The sequence below is a fragment of the Aquila chrysaetos genome, chromosome 5 (genome assembly GCF_900496995.4).
Source record: "Aquila chrysaetos chrysaetos chromosome 5, bAquChr1.4, whole genome shotgun sequence".
Taxonomy (NCBI): Eukaryota; Metazoa; Chordata; class Aves; order Accipitriformes; family Accipitridae; genus Aquila; species Aquila chrysaetos.
In genome coordinates, this window is record NC_044008.1 from 41,085,776 (window position 1) to 41,113,367 (window position 27,592).

The 27,592-nt window shown below is 40.3% G+C and overlaps 2 protein-coding genes across 8 annotated transcripts in view; one reads left to right on the forward strand and one right to left on the reverse strand.

Annotated features, from left to right (window-relative positions):
• Positions 1-15,123, forward strand: part of ETFA (electron transfer flavoprotein subunit alpha) — a 43,812-nt gene extending 28,689 nt beyond the window's left edge. For all 4 annotated transcript variants that reach the window (XM_030013439.2, XM_030013438.2, XM_030013437.2 and 1 more), the window contains exons 10-12: positions 10,362-10,427; positions 14,029-14,109; positions 15,016-15,123. In XM_030013439.2, coding sequence (XP_029869299.1) covers positions 10,362-10,427; positions 14,029-14,109; positions 15,016-15,054 — 186 coding nt within the window. In that variant the 3' untranslated portion in view covers positions 15,055-15,123. The remainder of the gene's footprint in view (positions 1-10,361; positions 10,428-14,028; positions 14,110-15,015) is intronic.
• A 147-nt stretch (positions 15,124-15,270) lies between these two features.
• The window catches only part of TMEM266 (transmembrane protein 266), a 91,125-nt gene continuing 78,803 nt past the window's right edge, over positions 15,271-27,592 (reverse strand). For all 4 annotated transcript variants that reach the window (XM_030013425.2, XM_030013427.2, XM_030013426.2 and 1 more), the window contains 2 exons: positions 21,878-21,928; positions 15,271-16,366 (listed from right to left, as the gene is read on the reverse strand). In XM_030013425.2, the coding sequence (XP_029869285.1) occupies positions 15,774-16,366; positions 21,878-21,928 (644 nt within the window). In that variant the 3' untranslated portion in view covers positions 15,271-15,773. The remainder of the gene's footprint in view (positions 16,367-21,877; positions 21,929-27,592) is intronic.

Below are 27,592 nucleotides of genomic sequence, written 5' to 3' on the forward strand. Positions count from 1 at the left end.
GGTCCACCGTATTGCAGCAAGCTAATCAACACTAATTCAGAAAGTGGAGCTGCAACATACCTGGAAATTGCAGGTTCTGAATGAGGCAGAGTTTGTTGTCATAAGGAGGCAATCTTTAGTTGGTTGTTGTGTACCCAAACCTTTGAAAACCGGGGAGTAAGCTGAATGTCATTTAACTGTGTACTTCGAAAGGGCATGAGATGAGACTGACCATTCTTAGTTCTTCACTACCCAAATATCCATTGATGATGTGGAGAATGCTAATTTGAAGACAGCTCAGCTCTGGTTTGTGTGTCTTGAGGCTCAACAATGAACATTCTTTCCAGAGTCAAGGGCATATAAACAATTATGTTGAAACAAAAAAGGGTAGTTTTTGATGAAGTTATAGTGCTATAACTTGCCACAGATGGCTCATAGCAACATGTGAAAGTCCTAAGAACATACAGCCACATCATATGATCACATCAATGTCGCCATTGTCATCTTCTAGTGGATTGTTAAAATAGCCATTAGTCAGTCAGGGTTGACTAATGAATGTTTAACTATGGTGTCAATAAACAATCCTAACTGGCACAATTGCATGGTGTTACATCTTTTTGTCAGCAGGTTGGTGGATTTCTCTCTCATCTCCCTTCTTAACAAATACTTATTAAGTAGTGAGTTATGCAGAGTACTGAAAATAATATGCCCCTTCTTTCAAATTGTTCAAATATTTCTTCTGGACCTTAAAATACATGCAAGGACAGCATACAGTGGCTTAGAAGTATAGAAAATATTTTATATTGATTCTAGTGAAAGTGCAAGTTGAATTGATACAAAGCCCTCAGAGTTGCTGACTAGAGGAATTAATTTTTCAATGTGCTGGATAGGTATCCTGAATCTGAGGCAGTTTAAAGGTGCAAATTCTTAACTTGACATTCCTAATTCTACTTTGCCATCTTCTTGGTACTTTAGCTAGAAAATTATTCTGTGCAATGGAAGATAAAGTTCACTTAAAGAAGGAGTAGAACTGAACTTTCTTGATCAGATCAAGATTATACTGGCTATTTTAACAAGTCTCTAGAAGATGACTGCTTTCTCTTCCTATGAGGTATGCTTGATATCACTAGTTCAGGGAGAGCTCACGACATTTTATCTGGAAAATTGCAAAGCAGCTTTGTACATTGGTTAGTTACATTAGCTGAGACCTGAGTTTTGTGTTTGGTTTTGAACTCCAGTTGATGTGGTGCCTGCCTTCCTGGGCATGTGGGTTTTAAGCAGGGGAAGAATCGTGGATACAAGAAACTGTTGGAGTTGGAGACATACTTGCTCTCTCCTGTGCAGCTGTTAGTTTCTGATGGGAAAGTATCTTAGCATATACTCTTACTCTTCTATTAATAGTCTCTTGCCCAGTCTCAGCGGAGGATTGGAATGCATTGTTTTGAAAGGACTCTGGAATTAGGTCATTTTGGGGACTAGAGAGGGAGATGAGTTAGTTACAAGCTCAGGAAGAGAGGAGGTGCTTCTGCTGCTGCTTTTTGTGTATGACTGCTGGGGAGTGTTTCTGTGCTTATCATTGGGTAAGAAGGTGATAATCTAAAAGATCTGCTTATTTCTTCCCTTGTACCTTTGATTGTGGATTTGGTGAAGGAAGGGTAATTTTGGTCATTGGTCCTTCAGTAATTCTGTGACTGGCTTCAGTTTTTAAGAGTGCAGCCCAGACAGTGCATCAGAGGGCATGAGAACCTCACAGCCACAGCAGCTTTCCTGAAATGCTGATGTATTAATATATGAACAAACTGCCAGTCAAGAAACAATTGTAGTTCGTTTTGCTTAAGCCATGAAAGAATGCAGTTAATTAAGGAGTACAAATTTCACCTTCTTTCTGTTTGAGAATTAGTTCTAAACAGTACATCTACTCTTTTCCAAAATAGCCTTGGATCTCTAAACTTTGAGCTTTTGTTCATGTTGGAATTTATGCATTTTGTTGTTTTTTGACTGGATCTCTGGTAATTTTTCTTTTGTCTAATTTTATTCCAGTTGTTAAAATGTTAGGTGTATTCTTTTTGTTTCTGTTAGTAGCTTTTTTTACCTGTTGATTTCAGGTGATTGCAGCTCCTGTTTGGACATTGTGTCTTATAAAAGAGAAGGCTGATTTATATTACTTGATGAGATGGAAGGAAGGAAATTTTCAGGCATAAGTGGATATATTAAAATATAAAATGTTACCTTCCTAATTAAAAAAGTAATTTAGTATCTTCAATGTCTTTAATCAGTGACAACCATTTTAGGAGTGTGTTTTTTTAAATTAGAAGCCAGTTTTCCAGTATTTTTTATATGCAGGTGTTCTGCAGAAAAATGAAATTAAGTTCTCAGATTAGGCACTGTATATAGCTTCTGTTTTAAGAAAAAAGCCCGTGTAAGAATGTTCAAATTAGTTGGTTTTGGATAAAAATATTCTTCCCATGAGGGCCTACTGTTAAGCATTAGTTAAGTATATCCAGTTAGAAAATACTAAATTCCCTGCACTGATCAAGCCTCCCGCCACCCCCCTAGAGTAACAGCTATTTTTAGATAAGAAGTTTCAAATAGTCAGGGGCATTAGTTTTCACGGTAAAAATCTTCCCAGTTCTTCCTGTTTTGTTTACAAGAAAAAAAGAAAGAAAGAAGAGCAAAAGGGGGGATGAGAAGAAAGAAGGTAAATAATGTTTTTCAGTTATTTAAAACTTTTATACATGGAGCATGAATGCTTCATTTATTAGTTCAGTATTAGCTTTCTTTACCCTAGGTATAATTAGCAACATTTCTAACATACAAAGAAGTATGTAATCTTTCTCATGAACTTGCATAATTTGTCTAATATTTAAACAAAAAAAAATCTGACTGTTGTGAGAAAAGAAAAGCAACTGCTATAAGTCTTAAGTAGCTTGTTAGTTTCTGAACTGTGAACTTCGCAGTACAGATTTGTGAAGAAGGGGCATATAGGGGGTGATTGAATGCCTACAAATAGGTGTCTAATGCCATTTTAGCCATCTGGGGTATAAAAAGTACATTCACAGGGCTGGTAGTTACTGTCTGGGACCTGGAAACTTTCTTCTGGAGCAGCATCTATGATTCAGGTGGGAAATCTTACACTGTCTACAATGCTACTAGGCACCTATGTTTGGACACCCAAATTGTTCCCATGGTGTCCCAAGTTTTCCCTTGTGTCCTGATTATATTCTCCCTTTAGCTTTTTAAGTAATGTGGGGTTGTATGGGGATTATCTCACTCTCAACTTCTTCCCCCCAGAAAACAAACAAAACCTCAGTGGCACTGTGAGTTGTTTTTTTGTTGTTGTTTTGGTTTTTGGGGTTTTTTTGATTGTTTTTTTTTTTTTTTTAAGAAATGTGTGTCATTTTGGGCTGTTTTATTTTATCCTCTGACCTAGTGAATGAACTGCTGCTGCCTGAAAGGCATCCTTCTAGTTTAGTCTTTTCAGAGTTTGTGTTCACTCTTTTTAAGTTTATTTTATTTTTCCTCTATTGAAGTCTGTGTTCTTTCAAGGTCCAGTTCTATAACTGCATTAGCTTTCTTAATAGGTTTTCCTAGCTGGCAATAGAGAAGACGTGGCCAGACCAGTATTTCACAATTGTAGGACTCAAGGTGTCCATCTGGGGGTTAGCCATCAGTAGACCAGGGTTAGAAAGCCTCACCTTCACCATCTCAGACTTTATTGCAAGGTTTTCTTCTTGGGGAGGGTACAGTAGAGAGGGTCCATCCAGCAGGGAAAGTGCAGCCAGGCAGAACTCCTGGGTTTTTTTTCAGGTGTTCAGTTGCTGCTGTCTTGTTACTTTCAATGTTGGGCACAAAATACTAACAGGTGACAAGAAACTGAGGTGGAAAACTCAGGAACACAGAAGTTAGGAAATACATGATGTAGTAATAATTGACATGAGATTAGGTGATTGTGCTAGAAATGTGATATGATTGCACAGAAGGCAGATGCATTTGGATATTGTATGTGCTGAGAAACCTCAGCTGGGGAAGGCAGATGGGAATTCAGTGTAGTTCTGGTATGATTGCCAGGAGTAAACTTGCTGACCAGCTTAGCTTCGGTGCTTAAGCTTCAGTTTCATACCAGAGGGTCTCTCTGGATGTAATGGATTGCAGGAACTTCAAAAGGGAGAGAGATGTACAACTGTCAGGAATCGGCAGTAATAATGAGGGGAAAAAGAGGCACGTTAAAGAGGTGCAGCTTCAATTGAGATGCTGAAGAGTGAGATATTGGTTCAGTTGAAAGGCACCAAAGCTGTGGAAGAGCAGGAACAACTTAAGGTGTTTTATGACATAGAAAAATGTAGGAGTGGGATGAAACTAGAAGCAGGAAAAGGAAAGCTGGATGGCAAGGAAGCATTTCCTGGCAGACAGATACATGAAGGTGCAGAATGGTCCTCTACAGAGCAGTGGAATTCCTGTTGCTCTGCCTCGTTTACAAGAGGATGGGACACTTTCTGAGCTTGTATATGCCCCAGTATTTTACTGGGCAGTCCCTTTCACTGCAGTGAGCGGCTTTTTAGCACTTAGTAGTCATCTGCTTGCTTTGGGAGTAGCAGGAAGGGAGAAAGACAGTATCACGTTATTTACATTATTTCTGTATTTCGTACTACTTTGTATTTGGTGGCAAAGGAATCAAATACTTCCCCTAGCCTGGGTTTTGTTTTCTCTAAAATGCACGAGTGACTCATGGTTTCATTGCATAGTAAGTGGACACTAACTCTTCTTCAATGTTACTTCCCCTCGCTTTCTTAGGGATCATTTGCTTGCTCAGGTTAATCTATCTGTTAAGTTTTGTTTCCCTTCACTCCCTTGTGGGGGAGTGTAGTGAAAGTGAAACAAGGTACATTTTATCCCAATATTACTGTTCCTTTTTGTTCTTTGGCTCTTACCTGAAATTACTAACAATAGAATGAACTAATTAAGTCCCTTAGCTTTGTGAGAAGTGTCACTCCTGTCATCTTGATTGTACTCACTTAAAAAAATGTTCTACTCCTTGCTTATCAATGATAAGATCCTCATTGCTTCCTAATTTGTTACACATACAAGAAAGAGAATATTGAGATAGTAAAGTTTCTCTATTCAAACACATGGAATGTTACTGAATTTCCCCTACCTTCAGCTAGCTGCTGTGTAGGAATGTGTTATTTGTACATTACATTTGCGGGTTTTATTAACAGACCAGCAGGTGCACTTTTCATTGTATAGATGGTTGAGGCAGGTAGCTAGCAGATGGGAACAGTGTTGGGAAAACTGACCGTGCTGGGGAAATTGTTTTTGGAATATCTCCTCTGATAATTCACTATTGTTGAAAAGTAGCTTTATAGTGGCAAACTTTAGAGAGCTGTTTGTAGGCAGCTGGGACTGAATTTACAGACTACCTTTCTCTGACTTGCTAAAAAGCTAAGGATTGACAACCCCTTTCATCCTGCATTATCCAGTGTAGCTTTTAACTCCAAGAAAACTATGTTCACAAATTGATGCTCTGCTCCTCTGGGGTTGGTGCAGGAACATTAAATTGTACTAAAATATTCATATGTGAGTGCATTTAGCTGAAAGCAATTGATGTGCTTTTCCCTAGAGAGAGAAAAAAAATTGCTGTATGGCCCTGCACTCCAGCAGACACCCTAACCACGCTTAAGAGTAATTACATAGCTTGGCTGATCAAAGGTTCTTAAAGCGAAAAAGAAGCTGTAGTTGGGATATAGTTTAGTAATGTGTGCTTTTGAATGGAACATAGTCAGCTGCATCAAAGTAGTACATACTGGGTAATTGTTTGATATACAGTGTAATATATATGAACTAGTGTCAAGCCAGAAAATACTTTATTAGGTTAATAGCTTGTAATTGGAAGGAATCTCTTGTATGAAGTGATTTTCATTGCACAGATTTCTTTCTAATTTCATTGTCCTTTCACTCTTGCAAATAAAATAAAATATCTGAGCTGCCTTTAAAAAGAGTACATGTGCCAAAGGGGTTTATTAAACTAGCCTGTTTAAAAGCATGCCACTGGTAGGATGATAAATTGATGTACACTGAAGGTTTTCAGCGTATTTCAAAAATTGGCATAAAAATCAATAGAAGCTGATGGCATGCTTGCAAAGTAACTACCTCATCTTGTGTTGCACCTGTGGATGCACAGTAGTCTCTTACAGCAGCCTTCAAAAAGTCACTGTAAGTTGCAACTAAAAACTCTTCTTGTGGTTCTCTTAAGCAAATGTATCTTAATTGCCCCAAGGCAGCCTAAGGCATTTTTAAATATTCTCATAAGTGAAAATGAAGTAAGATTATATGCCACAAATTAGTCTATAAATAATTGGAAGAGTCAGTATGCACAGGAAAATAACTGCATTGGTATATTGGTAATTATAATCATCCACATATAGCACTCTTGTGACATTTATGCAAACAGCGTGTAACTGGATATATGGATTCTGGAGCCAGTTGTGCAAATTTGTGCATGTGAAGTCTCATGGACTTGCTGTAGATGCTAATATGTAAGTTGGGTACATTTAAAGCAGAAATAGGAGTTTAGGGGGATGGCTGAGGGGGATTTTTTTATTTTAATGATCAGCATACAATGACTCTCTCTACAAGACATACCATGGTCACGTTTGTCGAAAAAACAATACAAGGCTAGATTAATACTTTAAATAGCAAATGAGAAGTTGGATTCATGACTTGGAATCTTGCCTTATAAATTTGGGACTTGAAGTTTTGTTTCTTTTTAGGGTTGTTGTGATGCAGATCTGTGCTTATAAACTTTGAGGTTTCTGTCAGGGTCCTGGCTCCCACTGGAGTCTTGTGGGATATTGTGTGGCAGGACAAATTAAAACACTCTTGACCTTTGTGCCAGTTTGCTGGCCGAATCAGCTTTGGCTGCTGCTGTACCCCTTGTGAGAAGCCTAATGGGTATGTTATGTGCTGATGCTCCCACCTTCACATGTTCCCATTACTGACATACCAAGCCCTTTGTGCAATAGCACATATTTAATTTAAGTACTTCCTGATTGTGCCTCCTTGCCCTCTTCTTCGTATGCTCTTAGGCTATTCGGTCCATCCAGCTTCCTGTGCTGGTGTTTCCTCCGTTGTGCTCTTTCTGACCATTAGCTCTCTTCTCTGGTGTCCCTTCTCCTGTGCTGATGTCTGCTATTCACTTCATAAAAAAGAAAGATTTGTGGCACGGCTGTGACATACGTACAGTAATTATTTCCTGTGTGAAATTAAGTTACTGTGAGGCAAGACAATTGTCTAATCTGATGCCATGCCCTTATACCATCGAAACTTTCGCTTTCCTTAACTTTAATTGCTTTTGGGACTTCATTTGTATCAGGCAGCGCAGTGAGCCCCTTGGAACAGAACCTGTGCGCTGTTTTGTTAATGCCGTTCTCATGTGGCACAGCGCTGGCAGCAGCCCTTCAGTGAAAACCTGCCTGTGCACAAGCACCAGGGAGTTGATAAATGCCACTCCGTGTCCTGGACTTTGACGTAAGTGCCTGTAATTGTAGGCTGTGGATCAGCTACCTGACAGCAGTCATTAGAGCAGCTTCCAGGGATCCAAAAAGCAGGAACTTGAAGTTGGCATAAAGCCATCTTTGTTGGCACCTGAGAGGTGCGATCCAGACTCTGATTTATGCCATTTTGTGCCTTGGCGTGGGTCTCCTGCGTAGATGAGCTCTGCAGAACTTAGATCTCCTTCCAGACCTTAATGTGCTCTCTGCTGCGATGGCAGGCATGTCGTGTAACACAATTGGAAGCAATGCTGCTCTGTGGTACCGATCTGCTCTCTGTTTTCCTCCCTCACTTACTTCGTAGTGCTTGGGGTTACAGTCCTGACTTGGGACTTTGAACGCTAACGCAGTAGAAATGATAGGACTCAGCAAAAGGCATGACAGAAGTTAATGATTTCAGGGAAAATATCAAAACAAGGGTATTACGCTGAAAATAACTTAGAGATCTGAATTTCTGAGTCTTTTATGATCTCTCTCTGGATGACCAGTTGAATCCTTCCCTTGGAGAGCACTGAACAGTCCTGAATCTTTATCATTCAGACCTTGTGGGTCCTTTGTGTCCCTCCTACTAAATTGTAGAATAGATTTCAACTAAGATTTGAGCAGTCAAATCTATTTTACAGTATGGAACTATTAATAAGAAACATGCAGTCCTGTGTGTTCATTGTATGGAAACATTGCTGAGGTGATCTACTGTAAGTGTTACAGCCTGCTGAATGGACCAGTTATCGTAGCCAGAGAGCCAAAAGCACATAACCTAGAAGGGCATGGCTTAGATGCATAATAAAGGCTTTTTAGACAAGCCTGGTGATTTACAAATGTCCTTTTAATGAAACATCCTTGTCTCCTAGATATTTTAATAGAATATATACATAGGCATCTGGCTCCTGGTTAGCTGGATTCTTTCCAAAGACTGAACTTCACAATGTTAAACAGACTGATAAGAGTATCTGGTAGTCTAGATGACTGGCACTTAATGAATTGCTCTAAAAAAAAAAAAAAAAAATCAAATTACAGTAATGCGTTTGTAAAAAGAGATTGTATTAAAGACTATATGATGTTAGAATAATTTCTCCTTTAACATCTGTTCTTTTATTTGGTATAATTAAAATATTGCATTTTTACCATGAGTTCTTATATGGACATACTGTATTACATTGCAGCTGTGGTTAAAATGGATTGACCTCCAATAGTAATCTACTCAGTAAAAAGCTGTTGAGGCAAAGAAATTTCTGAGTGTCTTCAACAGCTGTGTGTTTTTGTGGGAATGCATAGACTACATTCTGTGTTTCACTTTCAAAGCAAGCCTTTTTAATAGGAAATACTTTGTTCCTGCTCTGTTTTCCCTCCCCTTCAATTTTTACAGGAGATAGCTTTTGTAGAAAAGTGTAGAAAAGCTTCATAAATTCTATTTATTTATTCTTATTTAAAAACCCATGTAATAGGTGAAATCTAGCTGTAGAAATATCAGAAAGCAATCATCTTTTTTTCTTTAATTGATATAATGACTATCAGGCCTGTATGGAAAAAGCAGTCTGCGTGGCCTCTGTCTTTGAACACCTTCATTTGCCAGCCTCTTCTGTAGGTCTGTGCCTGCTCCACAGCTGTGCTTTGTTCTGTCATGTTAAAAGCCACTTAACTGTAATGCATATCTTCAGTTGCACAGGGAAAAGATTTTTTTTGACCCTCTTACCCTCCCTGGCCCCAAAAATAATTTCTTGAATTAGATTTGTATGTTCTTAAGTGTGGACTAACCTTGGTATTTTTAAAAGAGAAATTCTGTTAGTATTTGAGGTTGTGTCTTTTCTAAGCATATATAAATACCACCTTTTAATTGGTTTTGACAGACGATCCCCTAACTAGTCTTGTGTGTTACAGTTTCCTCTTATCGAATGAGTTGGTGAAAAGTGCTTTCTTTGTTTTTTCTTCTGTAAAATTAGGTAGCTAAACAGTACAGGTTTGAGTGCTGCTTGGACTTGCGGTGGTGGGAAAACTGCCACGGAGCTGAAAATATACTTGGTTTTGGATAGATTATAGCCTGGATGACTTTCAGCCTGAGGGAAAAAAGTACTTTTCTGCTGTGAATTAAAACTGTCGATATATATCTACTTGCCTATAAATTTTCATCTATTTTGAATGTAAGTCTCTTTGGAGATGCTAGATTGGGAGCCCCAAAGTGTAAAGATCTACTGCATGTTGGTACCTGGGAAGCACTTTACTCATCCTATGTAGGAGGTGATAGTGAATGGGGGAAGAAAAGCTTTAGGGCATATGAATGTTGAGGGTTGGGGTATATAATAGAAACTATCACTAGGAGCATATAGTGCACCAGCCCACTTCAGTATCTGAAATGTTTTATCCTGCCATATAGGAGACTTTTTAAAGGTTTAACCACCTGAATTTCAGCTTTGTGCATTCTGCCTTATTTAAAGGATCCTAGAGGCTTCAAACAAAAAAGCCTAGGTTTTCTCTTTAGGCAGCTGCATTATCCATTTGTAGGTTATCTTGCTTAATATGTGCGTTGGGAATCTCCAGGGTCATGGGTAACACTGATTGCCCTGTCCTCTAGCTGAGCAGTGTCTTACATTTGATGCAGAGCTAGCTCCCCCCCGCCTCTTCTCATCTGTCTTTGCCAGATGCTCCTTTGGGATTCTCCTTTTACAGTTCCATTGCATCCCCAAGTGGGGAAGGGAACCAATCATCAGCTGCCTTTAATATTGAAAATTACTGTAATGTAAAAACTACTGCATGTAATTGATTTTGAGTAAGGTTTGTGAGAGTTTACTGAAACTGTGCCGTGTGTACCAAAAATGTCTCATTTTTGTTATTTTCTAGGAACTTTATATTGCCGTGGGAATATCTGGAGCAATTCAACACTTGGCTGGAATGAAAGACAGCAAGGTATATAAAGATGGATGTGCTAGAAAAGATTTTTGAGGGAGGAAATGAGTTGACTTCCTTGCTTTTACATCAGTACTTTAACCAGTTTTCCAATTTTTTTTTTTTTTAATGTTAAAATTGCCGGTTTGTCTACTTGTTGAAAACATACTAGCCCTCTAAGCCTTGTCAAAAATGATACTGGGGCAAAACATCTAAGACAGTAGAAAAAACAATTGCACTACTACCCAAGGCGGTAAGTAGGAGCAGCTAATTGACTTTGCTAATTTAAAAAAAAAAAACAAACCAAAACAACAAACAAACAAAAAAAACCAAACACAGATGCCTGAATTCTATACAATAGTTCATTTGTGTTTATTTCAGAGTATGACATATTAATTCATGCATAACAATGTGCAATTTGAATTATGAACTTACTATTCCATAAAGTAAAAGATGTCTCTGACATTCCTGCATTTAGCCATTCAAATGGAAACCTAGTATAAAACGGCAGTAAAACTTTAAAAGGTTTAACTCATTAGTTGCCAAAGCAAATAATCCAAAATTGGAATTGTCAGTGTGGTCCACAGTGCAGTGTTTGGAAAGAGGAGCAGAATTACCTGCTGAATCATACTATCAAATGCCAAACATCAAAACCTGTAGGTTGTCCTGCTTCCCTGCAAGTAATTTTAGAAAAAGGATACATATATTTTTTTCTGTTTCCAGGGAATGAACTTACGCTTTCTGGCAGAAACCAAACCTAGAACTTTGAATAGCTTATAAAACCGAGGAAGAGGTTTGCAAAACTTTACAGGCAGATCCTTGTGTTTAACCAATGACAGACTAGGGAGTTTATGTGACTGGTAATTGTCCTCACAAGCCAGCCTGTGTGGTAGGATGATCTGTGCTTTCTTACAATTTAGTTCTTTTTGCATATATTATTTAAATATTTGCGGGGGGGGGGGGGGGGTGGGGAAATCATGTAAGCTGGATTGGGGATACAGCACCCTTTTTGGGGCGTCAGTCTCCTAAAATCGAGGACTCAAGTGGTGTTAGCATTAGTCAACATAGTGGAGAAAAGTCAACCAAAATTAGAAATTAAGGATGAATGATGGGCAGGGATGAAGGTTACTATTGAGAAGTGTGAATAATAGTATCTGTAGCAGTGTATTCTCACTGGTCTTAGTGGAACAGAGTTGCCGTAGTCTCTTCTACTCGCAGTGCAGCGACAGGGAGACAACAGGGACAGCCAGGCAGCGGGAGAGTCTGCGAGAGCAGCACCGATGCGGTACTGCCACCGTCGTCCTCGGCTCCCTCTGGACTCTGCTAGTAGCTGATGGGCCACGGTATTAAGAGTGTCTTTGTTTCAAGGCGTTTAGTCTCCAACTGTGCTTTTGAGTGAGGGAGAAGATGGGCAGGTGGGATTAGTATCAGCCATTGACTGAGAACTGTCTATTTAAAGCTGCTTAAAACTTGCTCTGACCCTGTTTGTATTTATCTCCTGCCTTATCTCAGTTAAGACTACCAGCAATACTGGAACCTATTATGTTTAAGTGCCAGAATTTCCTTTGATATAAAATTATGGAGCAGCAATATTGTCCTGTACCGTAACAGCAAAACCTCTGCTTTTTTGGCTTTTCCAGTGTCATGTTTGGTGTTTTGAGATGTTCTTTTATAGGAAATAAGGACAGATGAAATTTGTCGATGAGATGCATACTTAATGGTTTCATTTCTCCCATATATCGTAGTTTTTCTAGTGTAAACAAATGTATGTATTGTAAAATGCAGTTTTACTTATTTGTGTTTGAAATGTGCTCTGCTTTCCTTTTAGCCAAAGCATATAGATGGTGTAGTTACTGAAAAGACCTGATTTTTACAAACATAAAGAATTATGCAGCCTTGGCAACTCTCTGGAGTGTCCCCCGTCTTCCCTCAGCACTGTGAATTATCTGGCATTGTGAACTTGTACACTTCAGGATACGTTGTCCAAAGTAGTCAGATGCTTTCTACCAAGCGAAATGTATAATTTATTTGTCCTTTTACAGCAAGGTAGAAAATGCAGCTTTTGAGGACACCTGGAGAATCGTCGTTGCTTTCTTTCCTTATTTTTAATTCCCTCATGAGGTAGTTAGAGTATTTCTTCCTTCGAAGAGGCTTAACTTGCAAAGTTCTGTTGCAAGCAAGGTGATGCTTTTGCTTCTTACGATGGAAAGTCTGATTTAGCGATGAGGTAGAGAACCGGATCTTACCAAGAAGTTACTTCAGCTGATGGAGACAGAGGAAGGACTAGGCTGCCAAACTGAAGCTTAAGACAGTTTTGCAAGCAACTGGTGTTAATTGTTTTTGCGATAAGGACAGAGCTGGCAGCTGCCAATGTATCCCCAGCTGCTGGCCTCAGGCAGCCCTCAGCGTTAGCCCCTGTGGCCTCATGCCGCTGTGAATGGTTCTGCAGAGCATGGTAGGGCCTCAGAGTATAGTTGAAGTCTTTATTAAAATTGTCAGTGGACGCTTCCATTTTCAAATGGGATAACTGAATTAAAAGCAATAAAACTTTGGGAAAAATATTTCGGGGGAAGCATTACTGGACTACTTGCAGGTCTTTGCTTAGGAGCTGGCAAGAGGGCAGCAGCAGCGCTCTGCTGTAGGTACTTCCTCCTTGCGTATATGATGTGGTCCTTCTTTATAGCGAGTCACAGGATACAAATGACCCGTGAAGAAAAAACATTTCTGTGGGCCTAAAAATACAGGATTTGCAAACTCTTATCTTTGAGTTACTGCCACTAGGTGTATGCTACTAAGCCATTAATTTTGTTGGACAAGTACATTCAGTGGAGGGAGTAAAACAGACACATAAACTGTGGCTACCTGGGAATGGCAGGTAAGTGTATCAAGTAACTGTTGGATTAGAGCTGTCCTGAGGAGTCTTGTTGCCTCAAATCAGAGTTTACATTGGCAGCATTTAGGTGGAAAGGCAGTATCAGAGTGCTGTGGTTTAGACCCCTGCTTGGTGTAATGCTCACTTTATGAGCTGTCGTCTATTCCCCCCCCCCCCCCCCCCCCCATCCTTTATGGAGTGCTCCCCATCCTGTTGTAGATTTTGATGTGGACACCCATATTTATTTTGCTGGAATCCGTCACAGACATTTACAGAATGATTCACCTATATGGCAGAGTTTAAACCAAGAAGGATGTTTTTGGGACTGTTGTGTTGGGATTTTGATAATGTGCATTTTTCTACTGTGTGACAAACTCAATGATATGTCCCATAGTAAGTACAGAGGCCTTTAGGCATGGCTTTACAGTACTTGTTTTAAATGCTACCTCTGAGTTATTTCTGTAATGGCATGTCTCAGAGCTTGTAGATAATCTTGTGTAGTAATTTTTTTTCTAGACTCTTTTCAACAGGGAAGGATAGCCCCCATAGGAGCAGGGAAGGGAGTTGGGGGGTGTTTGTTTTTGAGGTGGAAAGGAGAAATGTTTGTTAAATGCTGCAGTGTGTATCTTCTGCTTCTAGGGGCTCGGAGAGGATTTAGCCCATGGTTCCCGGATAAGGCCTGTCACTGTAATCCGGCCCTAGATGTTAATCAATACATATATTCTCATGGTGCTTTACTGTTGCTTGCAGACCATTGTTGCCATTAACAAGGATCCAGAAGCTCCAATTTTCCAAGTGGCAGACTACGGACTGGTGGCAGACTTATTTCAGGTGAGGCTGGACACTTGGAGGTGTGCGGGATAACTCTTTCAGAGAGATCTAATGCTAGATTATATTATCTAATCTAGTAAGTGTAGAAGATGTCTGGGTGAGGGTGTTTGCTTTGGGTTGTTTTGTTAAAGAATTTGTTTTATGATTTCATTACTTCCATGCTCAAAATTCAATCCCTGCCAGTAGAAGGTATCGTGTGTGTTGCCTGCCTCTACTCTAGTTTCCTGAATATGAACCATTTTGAGAAATAACTGCACGTAGGTGCTTACATGTATTTTTAAGCTTCATCAAGTATGAAAGTACAGAGTTGGCAGGAGGGGTTCTTAATTTTTGCCTGGGCTTGCTGCCTTACTGATGCCCATGAGGAACTTGCAGTTCTCTCTGGGAAAACTGAACTGTGAGCTAGCCCATGTCCAAGTTAAGTGCCTATGGCTCACATGTGCGAGCTGCCTGCGCGCGCATCCACATGTGTCACTGGCAGGAGCTTGTAGTGGCTCTGTGGAGAGGCGTGGGCAGAAACTGCCAGCACTTAATGCCATTCCTGAACTAATGCCCGCTGCCTCGGCGGCGAGCACGGGCCTTTTCGTAAGCCAGAGCCAAAGTCACATTCTGAAGAAACACCATGTAGACAATTTCCTTAATAAATTTTGTACGAATGCATTATTTCCACCTAATGGAAATGTAGCGCTCTTAAATAATTAAGAGGCTTTATTCAGCAGGAGAGAAGTGGGGAGTGCTGTGAGCTGGGGTGACCCACAGCCCCTGGAGGGGTGTGCTGGGCATGAGGGGTGGGAGGGTGCGGAGTGTAATTGTGGGGGTTGGGTGCTGCACATGGAGAGTTTGGGGGCGGGGGGCGGCTGTCAGAGGGAGAGCATGTGCTACCATGGCACTGGTGGTTGTTTGCAGGCGGTGCCGGAGATGACAGAGCTCCTGAAGAAGAAGTGAGTGATGGCGATGGACCCTGCACTGCACCCGGGGTGTGGAATAAGGGCAAATAAAGGATTGGCCTGGAAAGAGGTGGGGTCACTGTGGTGTTGGGTTTTTTTTTGGTGGGCAATGGGGTGGCACAGAAGAGTGGTGGTGGGATGGAAGAAAGGAAGACAGGGATGGAAGGGGAGGGAGGGAGGAAGGGAATGAAAGAGGGATACGAGGCAGTATGTGTTTGTTTGTCAGTGTTTATTCCCATCCACGCTCCCCTCCCAGCCGTGCTCAGCCCCTGGGTAGGGTCGGGCTGGGGGGCCAGGCTCGGGCCAAGCTGTCCAGCAGCTCTGTCCTGCCCCCAGGCACTGAGAGTCTGTGCTGGACCTGGACTGGTTGGAAGGTCCATGGTGCTTCCAGGCACCGTCGGGCTGGCCCTGGGCTGGCAGCGGGACAGGTCCATCGTCTGTCTGTCCCCCCCCAGGCACCGCGGGTCCATGCTGGGAGGTCCACCGTGCCCCAGAGGACACCGTAGGTCGCAGCTGGCCCAGAGCTGGTGGCAGGGCAGGCCTGCCGTGCGCCACAGGCACTGGCGGGCAGAGTCGATGCTGGCTCGGTCCCAGGCTGGCGGTTAGTGCGGGAGATGGCAGGGGTTGTCTCCAGCACCGCCACCGCGCCTGTGGCAGCCTCCTGACCCAGCGCAGCGAGCACGTCCCCGCAGCTGTCTCCGTTTCCCCAAGCTCTTGCTATGCCTCAGGAACCCTGCCCAGCTGTGGTTCCGGGGGCCCCAGCGCCCCGTATTTCTCGTCGATCGTCGGGGCACCCTGGGGGCAGTCGAGGAGCGGCTTGAGCTGGAAGACGTCGAGGCTCTCCTGGTTGCGGTGGTTGTAGATGCCAAGCCGGTGGCCCAGGCCAGGGCTGGCCCCCACCGAGCCTGCCGGGCTGGGCAGCTTCAGGTTGACAGGATCCAGCCCCTTCTGCGCCAGGCAGGCCTCTTCCGACAGGGACGACAGCAGCTCCTGCACCATGGCGTGGGCCACCCGCTGCCGGCTGGGCGCCAGGTCGGCCCGCAGGCCGGCGCCGGCCTCCGCAGCGTCCTCGCAGGCCGTGCTGCAGTCCGGGGAGGAGCCCAGCGTCTGGCTGCTCTCGCTGCAGGCCTGGGTGCCGGAGCTGACGGTCGACCGCGAGGCGCTGCCTGAGGTGATGCTGGCGGACGTCCCGGTGCTGCCCAGGCGCATCGGCACCTCCACGGTGAAGAGGTCGGAGGAGATGTTGGGGCGATGGACGTCGATGGCGGCGGTGGTGACGACGCAGATGGCTGCCTCGGGGACGCCGCTGTCTGCGGGGAAGAGAGCAGAGAGAGGCAGGTGAAGGGGGCCCCGCCGGCTCACCACAGCTGGGCCGGGCAGAGTGCAACAGCCACCTTCCCAAAACCACTGCGCCTCTGCCCCCTCGAGCTTTGTTCACACCTATATAAAATAGCTGTGTATGTACACCACCCGTCCTCCTTTATTTATATAGCTTCTTTTTATATCACAGGTAGAGATACGCACCTCTTGATGGAGGAGATATATCGCCACAGATACAAAACAGGCACATACATATATAAATAATACCATCCACCTCCAGATGTGTGTACATAGCCATATCTAAACTACATCGTGTCTAACAACTTTACACACAAACACACCCCTTTCTATATAAATATATGTACATCGTTCTGTACATGCGTGTATGGAAGGAGAGAAAATGTATACAAAGTGGTGTACCTCTGTGAAAACATATCTATACATGAATACATTCCCACATACCCCCAAACCCTTTATTTCTACAGCTTTTAAAAATTTCTGTAGCCCTATGTCTAGATATACACAGCTTTTATATAGCCACGTATATATATAATGGTGTATATAGAGAGGGCTATTAATATATAAATAGTATTGCATACATCTATATATATATATATATATATATATGACACACACACACACATACTCTCTCTGGTACAGAATTACCTATTGTCAAATGGAATAGACAAACACACACAAATACTTTCACACACCCTCTTTTCTATATAAATCTGTATCTATATATGTGTGTGTATGTTTGCATATATGGGGAATAGATACAGAGGAAGGAATATACATACATAATTAATACATTATACTTACACATGAACACCCCTTCTTTAGTTATATATTGCTTTTAGGCATAATCGGAATGTATACAGAGGAATACACAGCTATAAATAATACTGTATACCTATATATGTGTGTGCATGCACACACAAAGTATAAATAATATGTAGGTATATATACACAATCACTCACATACACCAACATTCTTTACATGTTCCCTGTAATCTACATGTGTATATGTATAAGGAACTGCATGCGTATAATACGTTATACCTACATATGTACACACAGACATTTGATATATCTACTACATAGTCTTCCCCCCCCCTTAAATACACATAATTATCTATCTTTAAATAGACCACACACTCTCAGTCTCTCTCACACACCCATATACTTACCTTTATATATAAATACTTTTTTTTCCACTGTGTGTATGTATTTGGGGAATGTGTATATAGGGATTATACATCTATAATACATTATACCTATACGTGCACACACATACATATCATATTATATGTACTACACATTATACATGTAAAATTATATGTATATACACACACACACACACATAGGTAACACCTTTTTATGTATCTCCATGTATATTACGGGGATGTATATAGAGGAATACACATCTATAAATAATACCATATACCTATATATGTGTGCACATATATATATATTCTAGACTATATATATATATATATGCGTATCTATATACAGTGTCTCATTTTGTATATGTATATTTATATATAGAATTATCCATATAGATGGGAGTAGGAACCCTGCATATAATATGTTATACCGATGTATATGTACAGATACTATATAACACATAGTTCCCCCTTCAAATACATATAATTATCTGTCTTTAAATAGCATACACACGCATGCACTCTCTCACCCACACATATACTTACCTTTATATATAAAATATACATTTCTCACTGTGTCTATACATACATGGGGAATGTACACACAGGGATATACATATATAATACATTATACCTAGACTTAGGTACACACACACACACATCCATACTATATGTATTATAAAATTATATGTATACATACACACAGAGATACACCTTTTTCTGTATCTCCATGTATATTATGGGGATGTATTTAGAGGGATGTACACCTATAAAGAATACCACATACCTGTATGTTTATGTGCACACACACATTCATATTATATATAACACATAGGTATATACACACTCTCTCACACCCCTCTATTTTATATACACATAATCTTTATATATAGATTTATCCATACAGATATGGGGGGTATATATATGTGTGTGTGTATATAGTACATAATGTATATATAATGCTTACCTTTATATATACATATGTCTATCTCACTGTGTGTATATACATGAGCAATGTATATATAGGGATATATATGAAAAATACATTATACCTAATGTGAACACACACACATACATAAAATCATATGTATATACAGAGACATGGTCACTCCCCCCCTCCTTTTCACCTATCTTTTTAAACGTACGTACACCTATAAGTATAGATTCATACATCTTTATGTATAGTCATATATATAATGGGGATATATAGAGAGCTCTATACACAAATAAAAATAATACTGTATACCTATATGTGTGTGCGCATACTTTTTTATAGATATAATTTATGTGTGTATAGTTTTTCACATGCATATATACAGATTTTATATACACACATACATATCTTTATATACACATTTATCTATATTTATAGAGAAAATGTGTGTGTATATGTAAGTAACCCCATTTATAACATATTATACCTATATAGGTACACACATTTTATATATAATACATATCATACGTAATACATACGTGTGTATATATATATATATACACTCTCATGTATTTTCTAATACATAACATATAAACTATATATGTATATACACAGGCTCTCACATACCCACCCACACATATGTATCTTTACATATATTTATACTTATATAAAATATCTATGTAGCTACACATACCTATATACAGGGGGATGTATAGGGATATCCCTATAAGATACCATATACCTATATATATATGTATATACACACAAACACACATATAGTTTATATATAAAATATATACATAATACAGATTATACATAATAATACAGATTAAAAAGATATGTATATACAGTCTCACATACACCCTTTAAAATATATATAATTACCTATTTTTAAATAAAATACACACTCACACACACACACCCCTTTTGAATCGTTTTTCTCTCTGTATATATGGGGAATGTATATATAGGGATATAGATACATAATACATTTTATCTATACGTGATATACAGATATATACATATACATATTAAAAATATATGTATATGCAGTCAACTAACACACTTTCTACATATATTACATAAGAAATATAAAATATGTATATACACAGTTTCTCTCACACATATATATAAATATGTATTTGTATATCCCCACATATATATATATATATATATATATATGGGGTAGACATCTACAATACATTATACCTATATATGTATGCACACACAGATACATACTTTATACTTAACTATAGTATACATATAAAATCTGCAAGTATATTGTCATACACACCCCCCTTTTAATATATATTTATTATATATAACATATCTATGTATATGCAGTTACACACACACACACCCTCCTTTATGTATCTTTATATAGACTTACGTATGTATACACACATACAGACATATCTTTATATATAATTATATACATGTATAAATATATGGATATAGATACATAATACATTCTATCTACAAACACACACATAATTATATTTCATAATACATATAACATATATACATATATATGCAATCACATGCACCTTTATAGATCTTTACATATATAGAAACATATGTAGACATATATTCATATGCACATACACGTATACATATCTTACTATATAAAGATATATATATTGCTGTATACATATGGGGGTATATATGGGGATATACCTCAGATGTTATACCTATATATACACATAAATTCATATTTTGTATAATACAGAATACATACAAAACTTGTATGTATATACACACACACATATCTTTTTTTATATATATATATATGAAAAAAACAAGAGGTCTTTAATAAGCATATATATATGTCCCCATGTATATCAATGTAGGGATGTATCTACAGGGATATACATATAATACATTATACACATATATATTTACAACCATACACTTACACACACTTTCATTTATTCTTATGTTACATATACATCTATGTATGTATATATCTCTGTGTGTTTATGTATATATGGGGATATAAAATACATTATACATAGATACATCTTTTATGTCTGTAATATATATACATATATTCAAAGACCATCTCTCCTCCTGTCACAGCCCCACCCCTTTACATATCTTTATATATTTTGATATATTTAATATATGTATTTAGATAAAATACCTATCTATATATATATATATATATACACAGCCTCTCACACATCTTTATATGTATGTAAAGACATATGCATACATCTTTGTATATGTATATACGGTCACACACATACCTTTATATGTATAGAAGTCTTCTCATATATATGGGGATGTACATATGTTTGGAGATACATATGATACATTATACACTTACACACAAACGTATGTATATATTTTTACTTAAGTATTTTTATATATGTTTGTGTATCTGGGTTTGTGTGTATATATATGGGATATACATTATAGATTTATATGCACACATATATATACACACAGAGGTACGTGTATATATATACATACACATTCTTATAGAGATATACCTATCTTTTTATATATGTCTATATTTCACCGTGTGCATACATACTACATATAGGGATGTATATATGGGATAAATGCATATAATACACTATACTTATATGTGTACACACGCATATATGTATGTGTATCTTCTGTATATGTACGTGTATATGCAGACAACCCATCTTTTTATAAATATCCCTGTGTACATATGGGATATATATATGGGGATATACATACATAATACATTATACCTACACACACACACTTTTTTTTTTTTAAATATATATATATGAAATCTCACACGCATAAGCAAGCCCAGCCTTGCTTGCCGTGCGGTGACGTTGCAGAGCGAGCCGGTTCCGCCTCCTCCCAGCAGCGGCAGCTCCGTGCCAGGCGGCCCCGCAAGGCCCCTCGGCCCCGGGCTCGCGCTGACCCGCAGAGCGGGGCGAGAGCCCTCCGTGCCGGCGGGACGCCTGCCAGGGGACATCCATTGGAAGCCTGACCGCAGGTCACAGACTCTGCCCGCCGCTGAGGTTTCTGACCATGCCGTTCAACCTTTCTGAAAGGTTCCCAGCATGGTGCTGGGCTAAGCTAACGCCCCACTTCTTCTCATTTTTGTCCACGCCGCTCATTCCCGGGTCCGTTTGAACCGCTCTGCAGAGTGGACAGCCTAGCTACCTAGGGGGAATTAACCTCTCCCAGATCTCCAAATTATTACCAGTGCCTTCAGCAGGAGCAATCCTGGGGCCCTTCAGCCTTTAGGGAATTACTGTTTCGGTACAAACTTCCATGGAGCAAACCAAGAGATGCCATGGTGGGTTTCATTTCCACGATGGATCTACGTCATTGTTCAGCCTCACCTGGTTCATAGCACACAGTGCAATGCAAAAATCCAGCTCACATTTACATTTTCCAGCAAAACTTACCACTGCTAGGCTCATTGTAGTATCGTCTGATGTAATTATTCATGTCGTCCTCTGCAAGAACAAAAAGGCAGCCGTTAGAAGACCATTTATTTGATTAAATAGCTGAAATTCCACCTCATGAAAGGCTCTCCTCTGCCCTGTATGCCCAGAGCACCACCTTTTGTGTATTTGTAGACCAGAAGAGCAGGTGTGATTTGGCAACACACTACACACCCCCTGCCCCATCCACCCCATGGCCGCAGCCAAAACAGGGATTATCATTTGTTGCAGTTCTTTATGGCACCAGGCTGGGACTGAGGCATTCCGGGTTCCAGAGAAAACGTGCTCCGTGGTATTTCCAGAGACTGACGCGGGGCCGACCCGTTCCCTGGGCCCGTACGCTTGTCCTTACAAGCAGCAAGGAGAACGCTGGCCTTTTTCTGGTCAGCAGGGCCCTCCCCTCCCGCATTCGGCACAAGGATAAAGCTTCTGTTTATCCTGACAGGCTGAACCGAGGGCGCCAACTAGACAGACCTACTTCTGCTGTACAGTTACACCACCGAGTTATCTCCTTCCACACGGTTACTCTTCGGAAAGGGAGGCACTGCGTTCCGCCTGTGACCTGAGCCACCTTCTCCCTCGCCTTAACGTTGGTGTCTCCCTGGCGAGACCCAGCACTCCTGGGAAAGCCCAAGCACCCTGCTCCCTACCGGCCTGCGCCCATCCCCTTATTCCGCCAAGGAGTTCTCCATGTAGGGGCACTGGAGGGCAGGTTTTATTTCTCCTGTAGGGATACTTCTCTTTTCTTTCAGTATTTTTTTTTCACGTGGCCCAACACTGCTCCTCATTTTCATTTGCAGTCCCCTCCCGAGACCTATGCTGTTGCCATACTGAACAGCAATGACGTAACCATCGCTCCTGAGCAGCTTCCCTGGGTTTCTGCACTCTCATTTTAGTGTTTTTAACTTGTTACTATGAAACACAGTTGGCTTAAAAAAAGAGGAAACTACATCCAGTATGTTTCCAGAAGAATGGCTAGAACATCCCCTGTTCTACCTGGAATGACATGGCCAATAAAAGCCACACAACGAGTTTACCAAAACAAGTAGAAATGCCTCTCCAGCTCAGCACAAGCGCTGCTGTGGGAAAGGAAAAACAGAGCCAGACTAGCCAGCTCTCTAGCAGTTGTAAATCCATGGAGTTTTAATGTGTAACTCCCTACTTCTAAAATAATGTCTTTTTTTCATTCAGAATGAATAAAGAGAATTATTTTGTTGTATATTACATATGTAAAATATAGCATAATGTTTACATTATCTGTTGGCTTAAAATACACTACAAAGATTTTTACAAGTCAAGGGTGTAGTACTACACTTGTAGTACGTACATGAGAGCTACACCTGAACTTCAGTAATGGTAAGATAAAAACGAAGACATGACCACAAAAGGGAAAAGCAGCAGCTATATTGCGTATACAATTTAGATACTGCATACATTTAGATGCTGCAGATGACAGTGGGATTACGTGTTATCTTACAGAAAAGCAGAACATTTTACAGTTGCTGAGAAACAAAATAAACTCCTCTTGTTGCAATTCTGAGCAGAATGCGAATATTGCTGCTAAGAAAACAGTATTAGCAATCCAGGAAGATTTTTCAAGCTTACAAGCAACCTGACCTGCCCAATTTGTGGTGTATCGTGTGCTCTAAAAGCATTCTCTCCTTTTAAGTGCTCTTTTTGATACCATGTTTCAGAAAACCATGCTCATCCCTTTGAGCCAGATTTCCTTCGTCCCCCTGGGTCTTTGTGGCTACACAGTCCTGCCTTTTCACAGCACATTGCGGTTTGCAGGTGAAAGAAACAGATGTTTTCTGGGGAACACTTTCTCCACACAACAAGACCCAAACCACTAAGCACTCTGTACCTGAAATAGCTGCACTCATAAGAAGGCAATCTAACCTGACACTGAAAGGCAACATGGTTGTTTTCCTGGTTTCATTGGATCTTAAAAGCTTTTTTGGCCCTTGTTGATCTTTAAATGCCTGCAGTCAGAGGTGTGCTTTGTGCTAATGTCTGAGTTTAAAAAAGAGGCCTCAGAGTAGCTCAAGGCAATGCCGCTGAATTAGGAGTACATTGCAAGGCTTTTCAGCTATCTGCTACTAAAATACACTTCATTTCAATCATGCATAATTTATACTCTAAATGCCACCAAACCTGCCAGCCCATATAGATACAGGTTCTTGTTCAGGCATGGAACCTTCAGCTACAGTCAGAAAATACCTGCCTATCTGTATTCGGGTACTCACTTTCAGCATATTTAACTTAAGAGTCTAATTCTAAGCAGAGAAATGGGGAAAACAGAACTACCGCTTGGCCTGGACAAGGGCATCCATGTTCTGCACGTGGGGGTCGCCCCTCCTCATCACCTGGCAAAAGCACACGGCCACGCTCTGTGCAATGAATGGGGCACTGCGGTGCTCTCCTTTCCTTTGGCTCTCTTTAAAGTCTGCCCCAAATGCCAGGATGCTTTGCACCAAAGACTGAAAACAACTTGGAAAAGTTATTCATCTGCTTTTCGTGTCTTACGGCACGGCTCAAATCAAGTCTTCTTTAGGATTGCATACATTTATTGCCCTGGCCATCTGTCTGTCAACTAACGGAATGCACCAGGGCACTATTTTCAAACCGATCAGTTGCTTTCAAACCAATTTAGCAAAGAGATTATAGACTACTCTTTATCAGCAAAGGCCAATGCCAAACACCTGAAAAGGAAACCCTGTAACGGACACACTCAGATCTCTCTGAGTGGTGAGGAAAATCACTGACTGTCCTGGCTGTGCGTGTGACTACTTGCACACAAGATTGGGAGAGCTGCCTACTTCAATGTTATTATCTGATGGCCTTATTAATGTCATTGTTTTACATTGCTTATCTATTTATCTATAAATAAAATACATATAAATATATACATGAGCATGTGTATGTAAAATATAAAATAAAATACTTTTTTTTTTTTACCTTGAATAGTTTCTTATGAACAAAAACCAATAAAGAGTAATGGAATAACAACAGCAGAATAAATATTTCAACAACAGATTAAGTTTCTGAATCACTACATTAAAGCAAAATGACAATTAACAAACTCATCTTACTCATATGAGAGTCTCAGCTGCTTTGGGCATAAAAGGCTATAAACAATTCCAGTTCTCTCTCATGTTCTACATTGCTGAAAGCAAGGAGTTTAAAAAAATGCCACAAACATACAACTGGAAGCAACCATTTGTGCATACAAAATGTACACACAAATAAAAAGTACAGTACTGCCCGTTACTATGGAACACTGCTGAAGTATTTTACGGTGATTTACAATGAGATGAAGTCCCTACTGCTCAGTACGTGCAGTCAAATGGGATGAGGAGTACAACTACTTTCGCAGCTGGTGGGATGTAGGAAGTTCGTGTGAGCAAGGGGAGACCAGCTTTTACAAAAGGGGCAGATTGCTTATATTATTTAAATTCTACAGCGTTTTCTGCTGTCAGTGTATTTTAGTTTCAGCTCCAGAAAGGGAGTTGTCTTAAGAAATACTTCATTCTTCATAGTTTCTCTGGGTTTTTAATACATTTTTTTCTTACTTCTGCCACCTTGGAATTTTCAGGATCCAGAAGACTTAATTTTTCTCCTTTCCTAGAAATAAACCCATCTCTTCAAATACACAGCAATGTTACCTGCACTTCCTTTTCCGGAAGAGAAACTTTCCATTTAAAAGTCCTTAGCCATAACGATGCCCAAATGGTATTTATAGTAAATTAAGGAACTGGCAGTAAGTAGAAAGAAAAAGCATTTCCCTCTTATTGCTCCTGGAAATGGCAACCTTAGGAAAACATCTATGGATGATGATTGGGATCCTCTTGCTAGATGCTAGATGCACCAGGAGGAATCATAGAACCATTTAGGTTGGAAAAGACCTTTAAGATCATCGAGTCCAACCGTAAACCTAACACTGCCAAGTCCACCACTAAACCATGTCCCCAAATGCCACGTCTACACGTAATGAATGAAAGCCTTTACCCCCAGGAAATCTGGTGACAAATTTGGTGATGAAGATCCAACAGCTGTGAGTTGAGAAGGTAGAATGGGAAGAGCGAGGCAGCTCTTCCCTATGTGAAAACCCATCCTAAGCTGTGGTGAACAAGGGTGGTTCTACAGTCTTCCCTGGAAAGCAAGAGCGATGGGAAGCAGTAAGATATGCAGCAGCACAGTGGAGGAATTCAGCTGAGAGAAGGTTTTGCCGGGCAGGAGAAGGAACGAGCAGGAACAGGCTGTTCTCTATGGTCCACGAGCATTATTTGCTCAAGTAGCACGGGGTGCGAATGACTGCCAAAATAGCACGACAAAATGAGACACCTGAAACTGCTTCACCTACTAGTGGAACACAGCAACTATGTAAGTGTAAGAGGTGAGGCAGCAGAGGAACGTGGGACCGCAAACAGACAGACAGAGGGGCTCACTCCAACGGGATCAAGACTTTTCACTAGACAGAAGGGAACGTCTGGTTGGGAAGGTTGCTCACACTCCTACCTCTCTCGCATAAAACCACAACAGCCTTCCCTGACGCTGTAACCAACCGCTTCTGCGAGGCTGTAAGTGCAGTAAAGTCAAATCAAGAAGGGGAAGTAAGTCCCATCTCTTGGCCTGTTACCCAAATCTCTGTTATTGAAAAAACATGCGGTTCTTGGTCAGGATCTGTCTGACAGCTACTGGATTTTGTCTGATGAAGGTTTTCAAATTATCTGCCTGTTCTTTCCCCGCAAGACTCAGAACACACGCTAAAATGGTTCAGGGAGTAATAAACTAGTTAGAGTACAGTTCCATATAATCTCATCTGACCCAAGAGACAACGTTGTAATCTCTCTCTCCTGGCCCTATAAAAACCTAATAAATTTGGTGAAACACATAAATGACATTCCACCCAAGGCAGATCTCTCTCTTAGTTCTGTAATCCCTCAACAGTGACCTTTAATTGTTTCATCAATGGCTTTAGTGAATGAGTCAGCAACCCCCCTGCAAACAATAAATACCATTTGCACATCTTTTAGATTAGAGGCCTTAAAAAAAGGGATTTCTTTTTAAATATTTCATTATTAAAGTATTTTACTTCATTTTTTTTACTGCCATTGATTGTACTGCCTTCTCTCTCTCCAAGCTGAATTTTCTGAACTGGAAGGCTATTTTTTCTGCTGTGTAGCCTCCCACTGAGGATGTGAGTCCTCAGGGTAGAGTAATGTCTTACTCCAACTTTCCTCCAGAAAGCAATCTTTATTAGGAGGTTTCTAAAGAACCAGATCTTTCATCTCCATAACTGCTATCCGACACTGGCATCTTCTCCTTAAAGTACCACTACCACTTACAACCATTAGGAACGAAAAGTACCATAACATACACTTTGCAATAAAAACCACTAAGATAAACACTCTGAGCAGGGAGGCTTTTCAAGGCACAAGTTCAAATTATTGTCACCTAAACACTTCTAGAAGTAAGAACAGTGATGACAGCTATGCTGCTCTGACACTAGCCAATAACACTGCTGCAACCTGACTTTGCCCGAAAAGAACATAGCTTTAGTATGACACTGTAGTGCAGTAAGAAAGGAAGACAGAATGTACATAAAAAAGGACATCTCTAGGTGTTTCTGAGAGCAGACTGGCAATCCGCAGGGGAAAACTCCCCTGTGAAGCT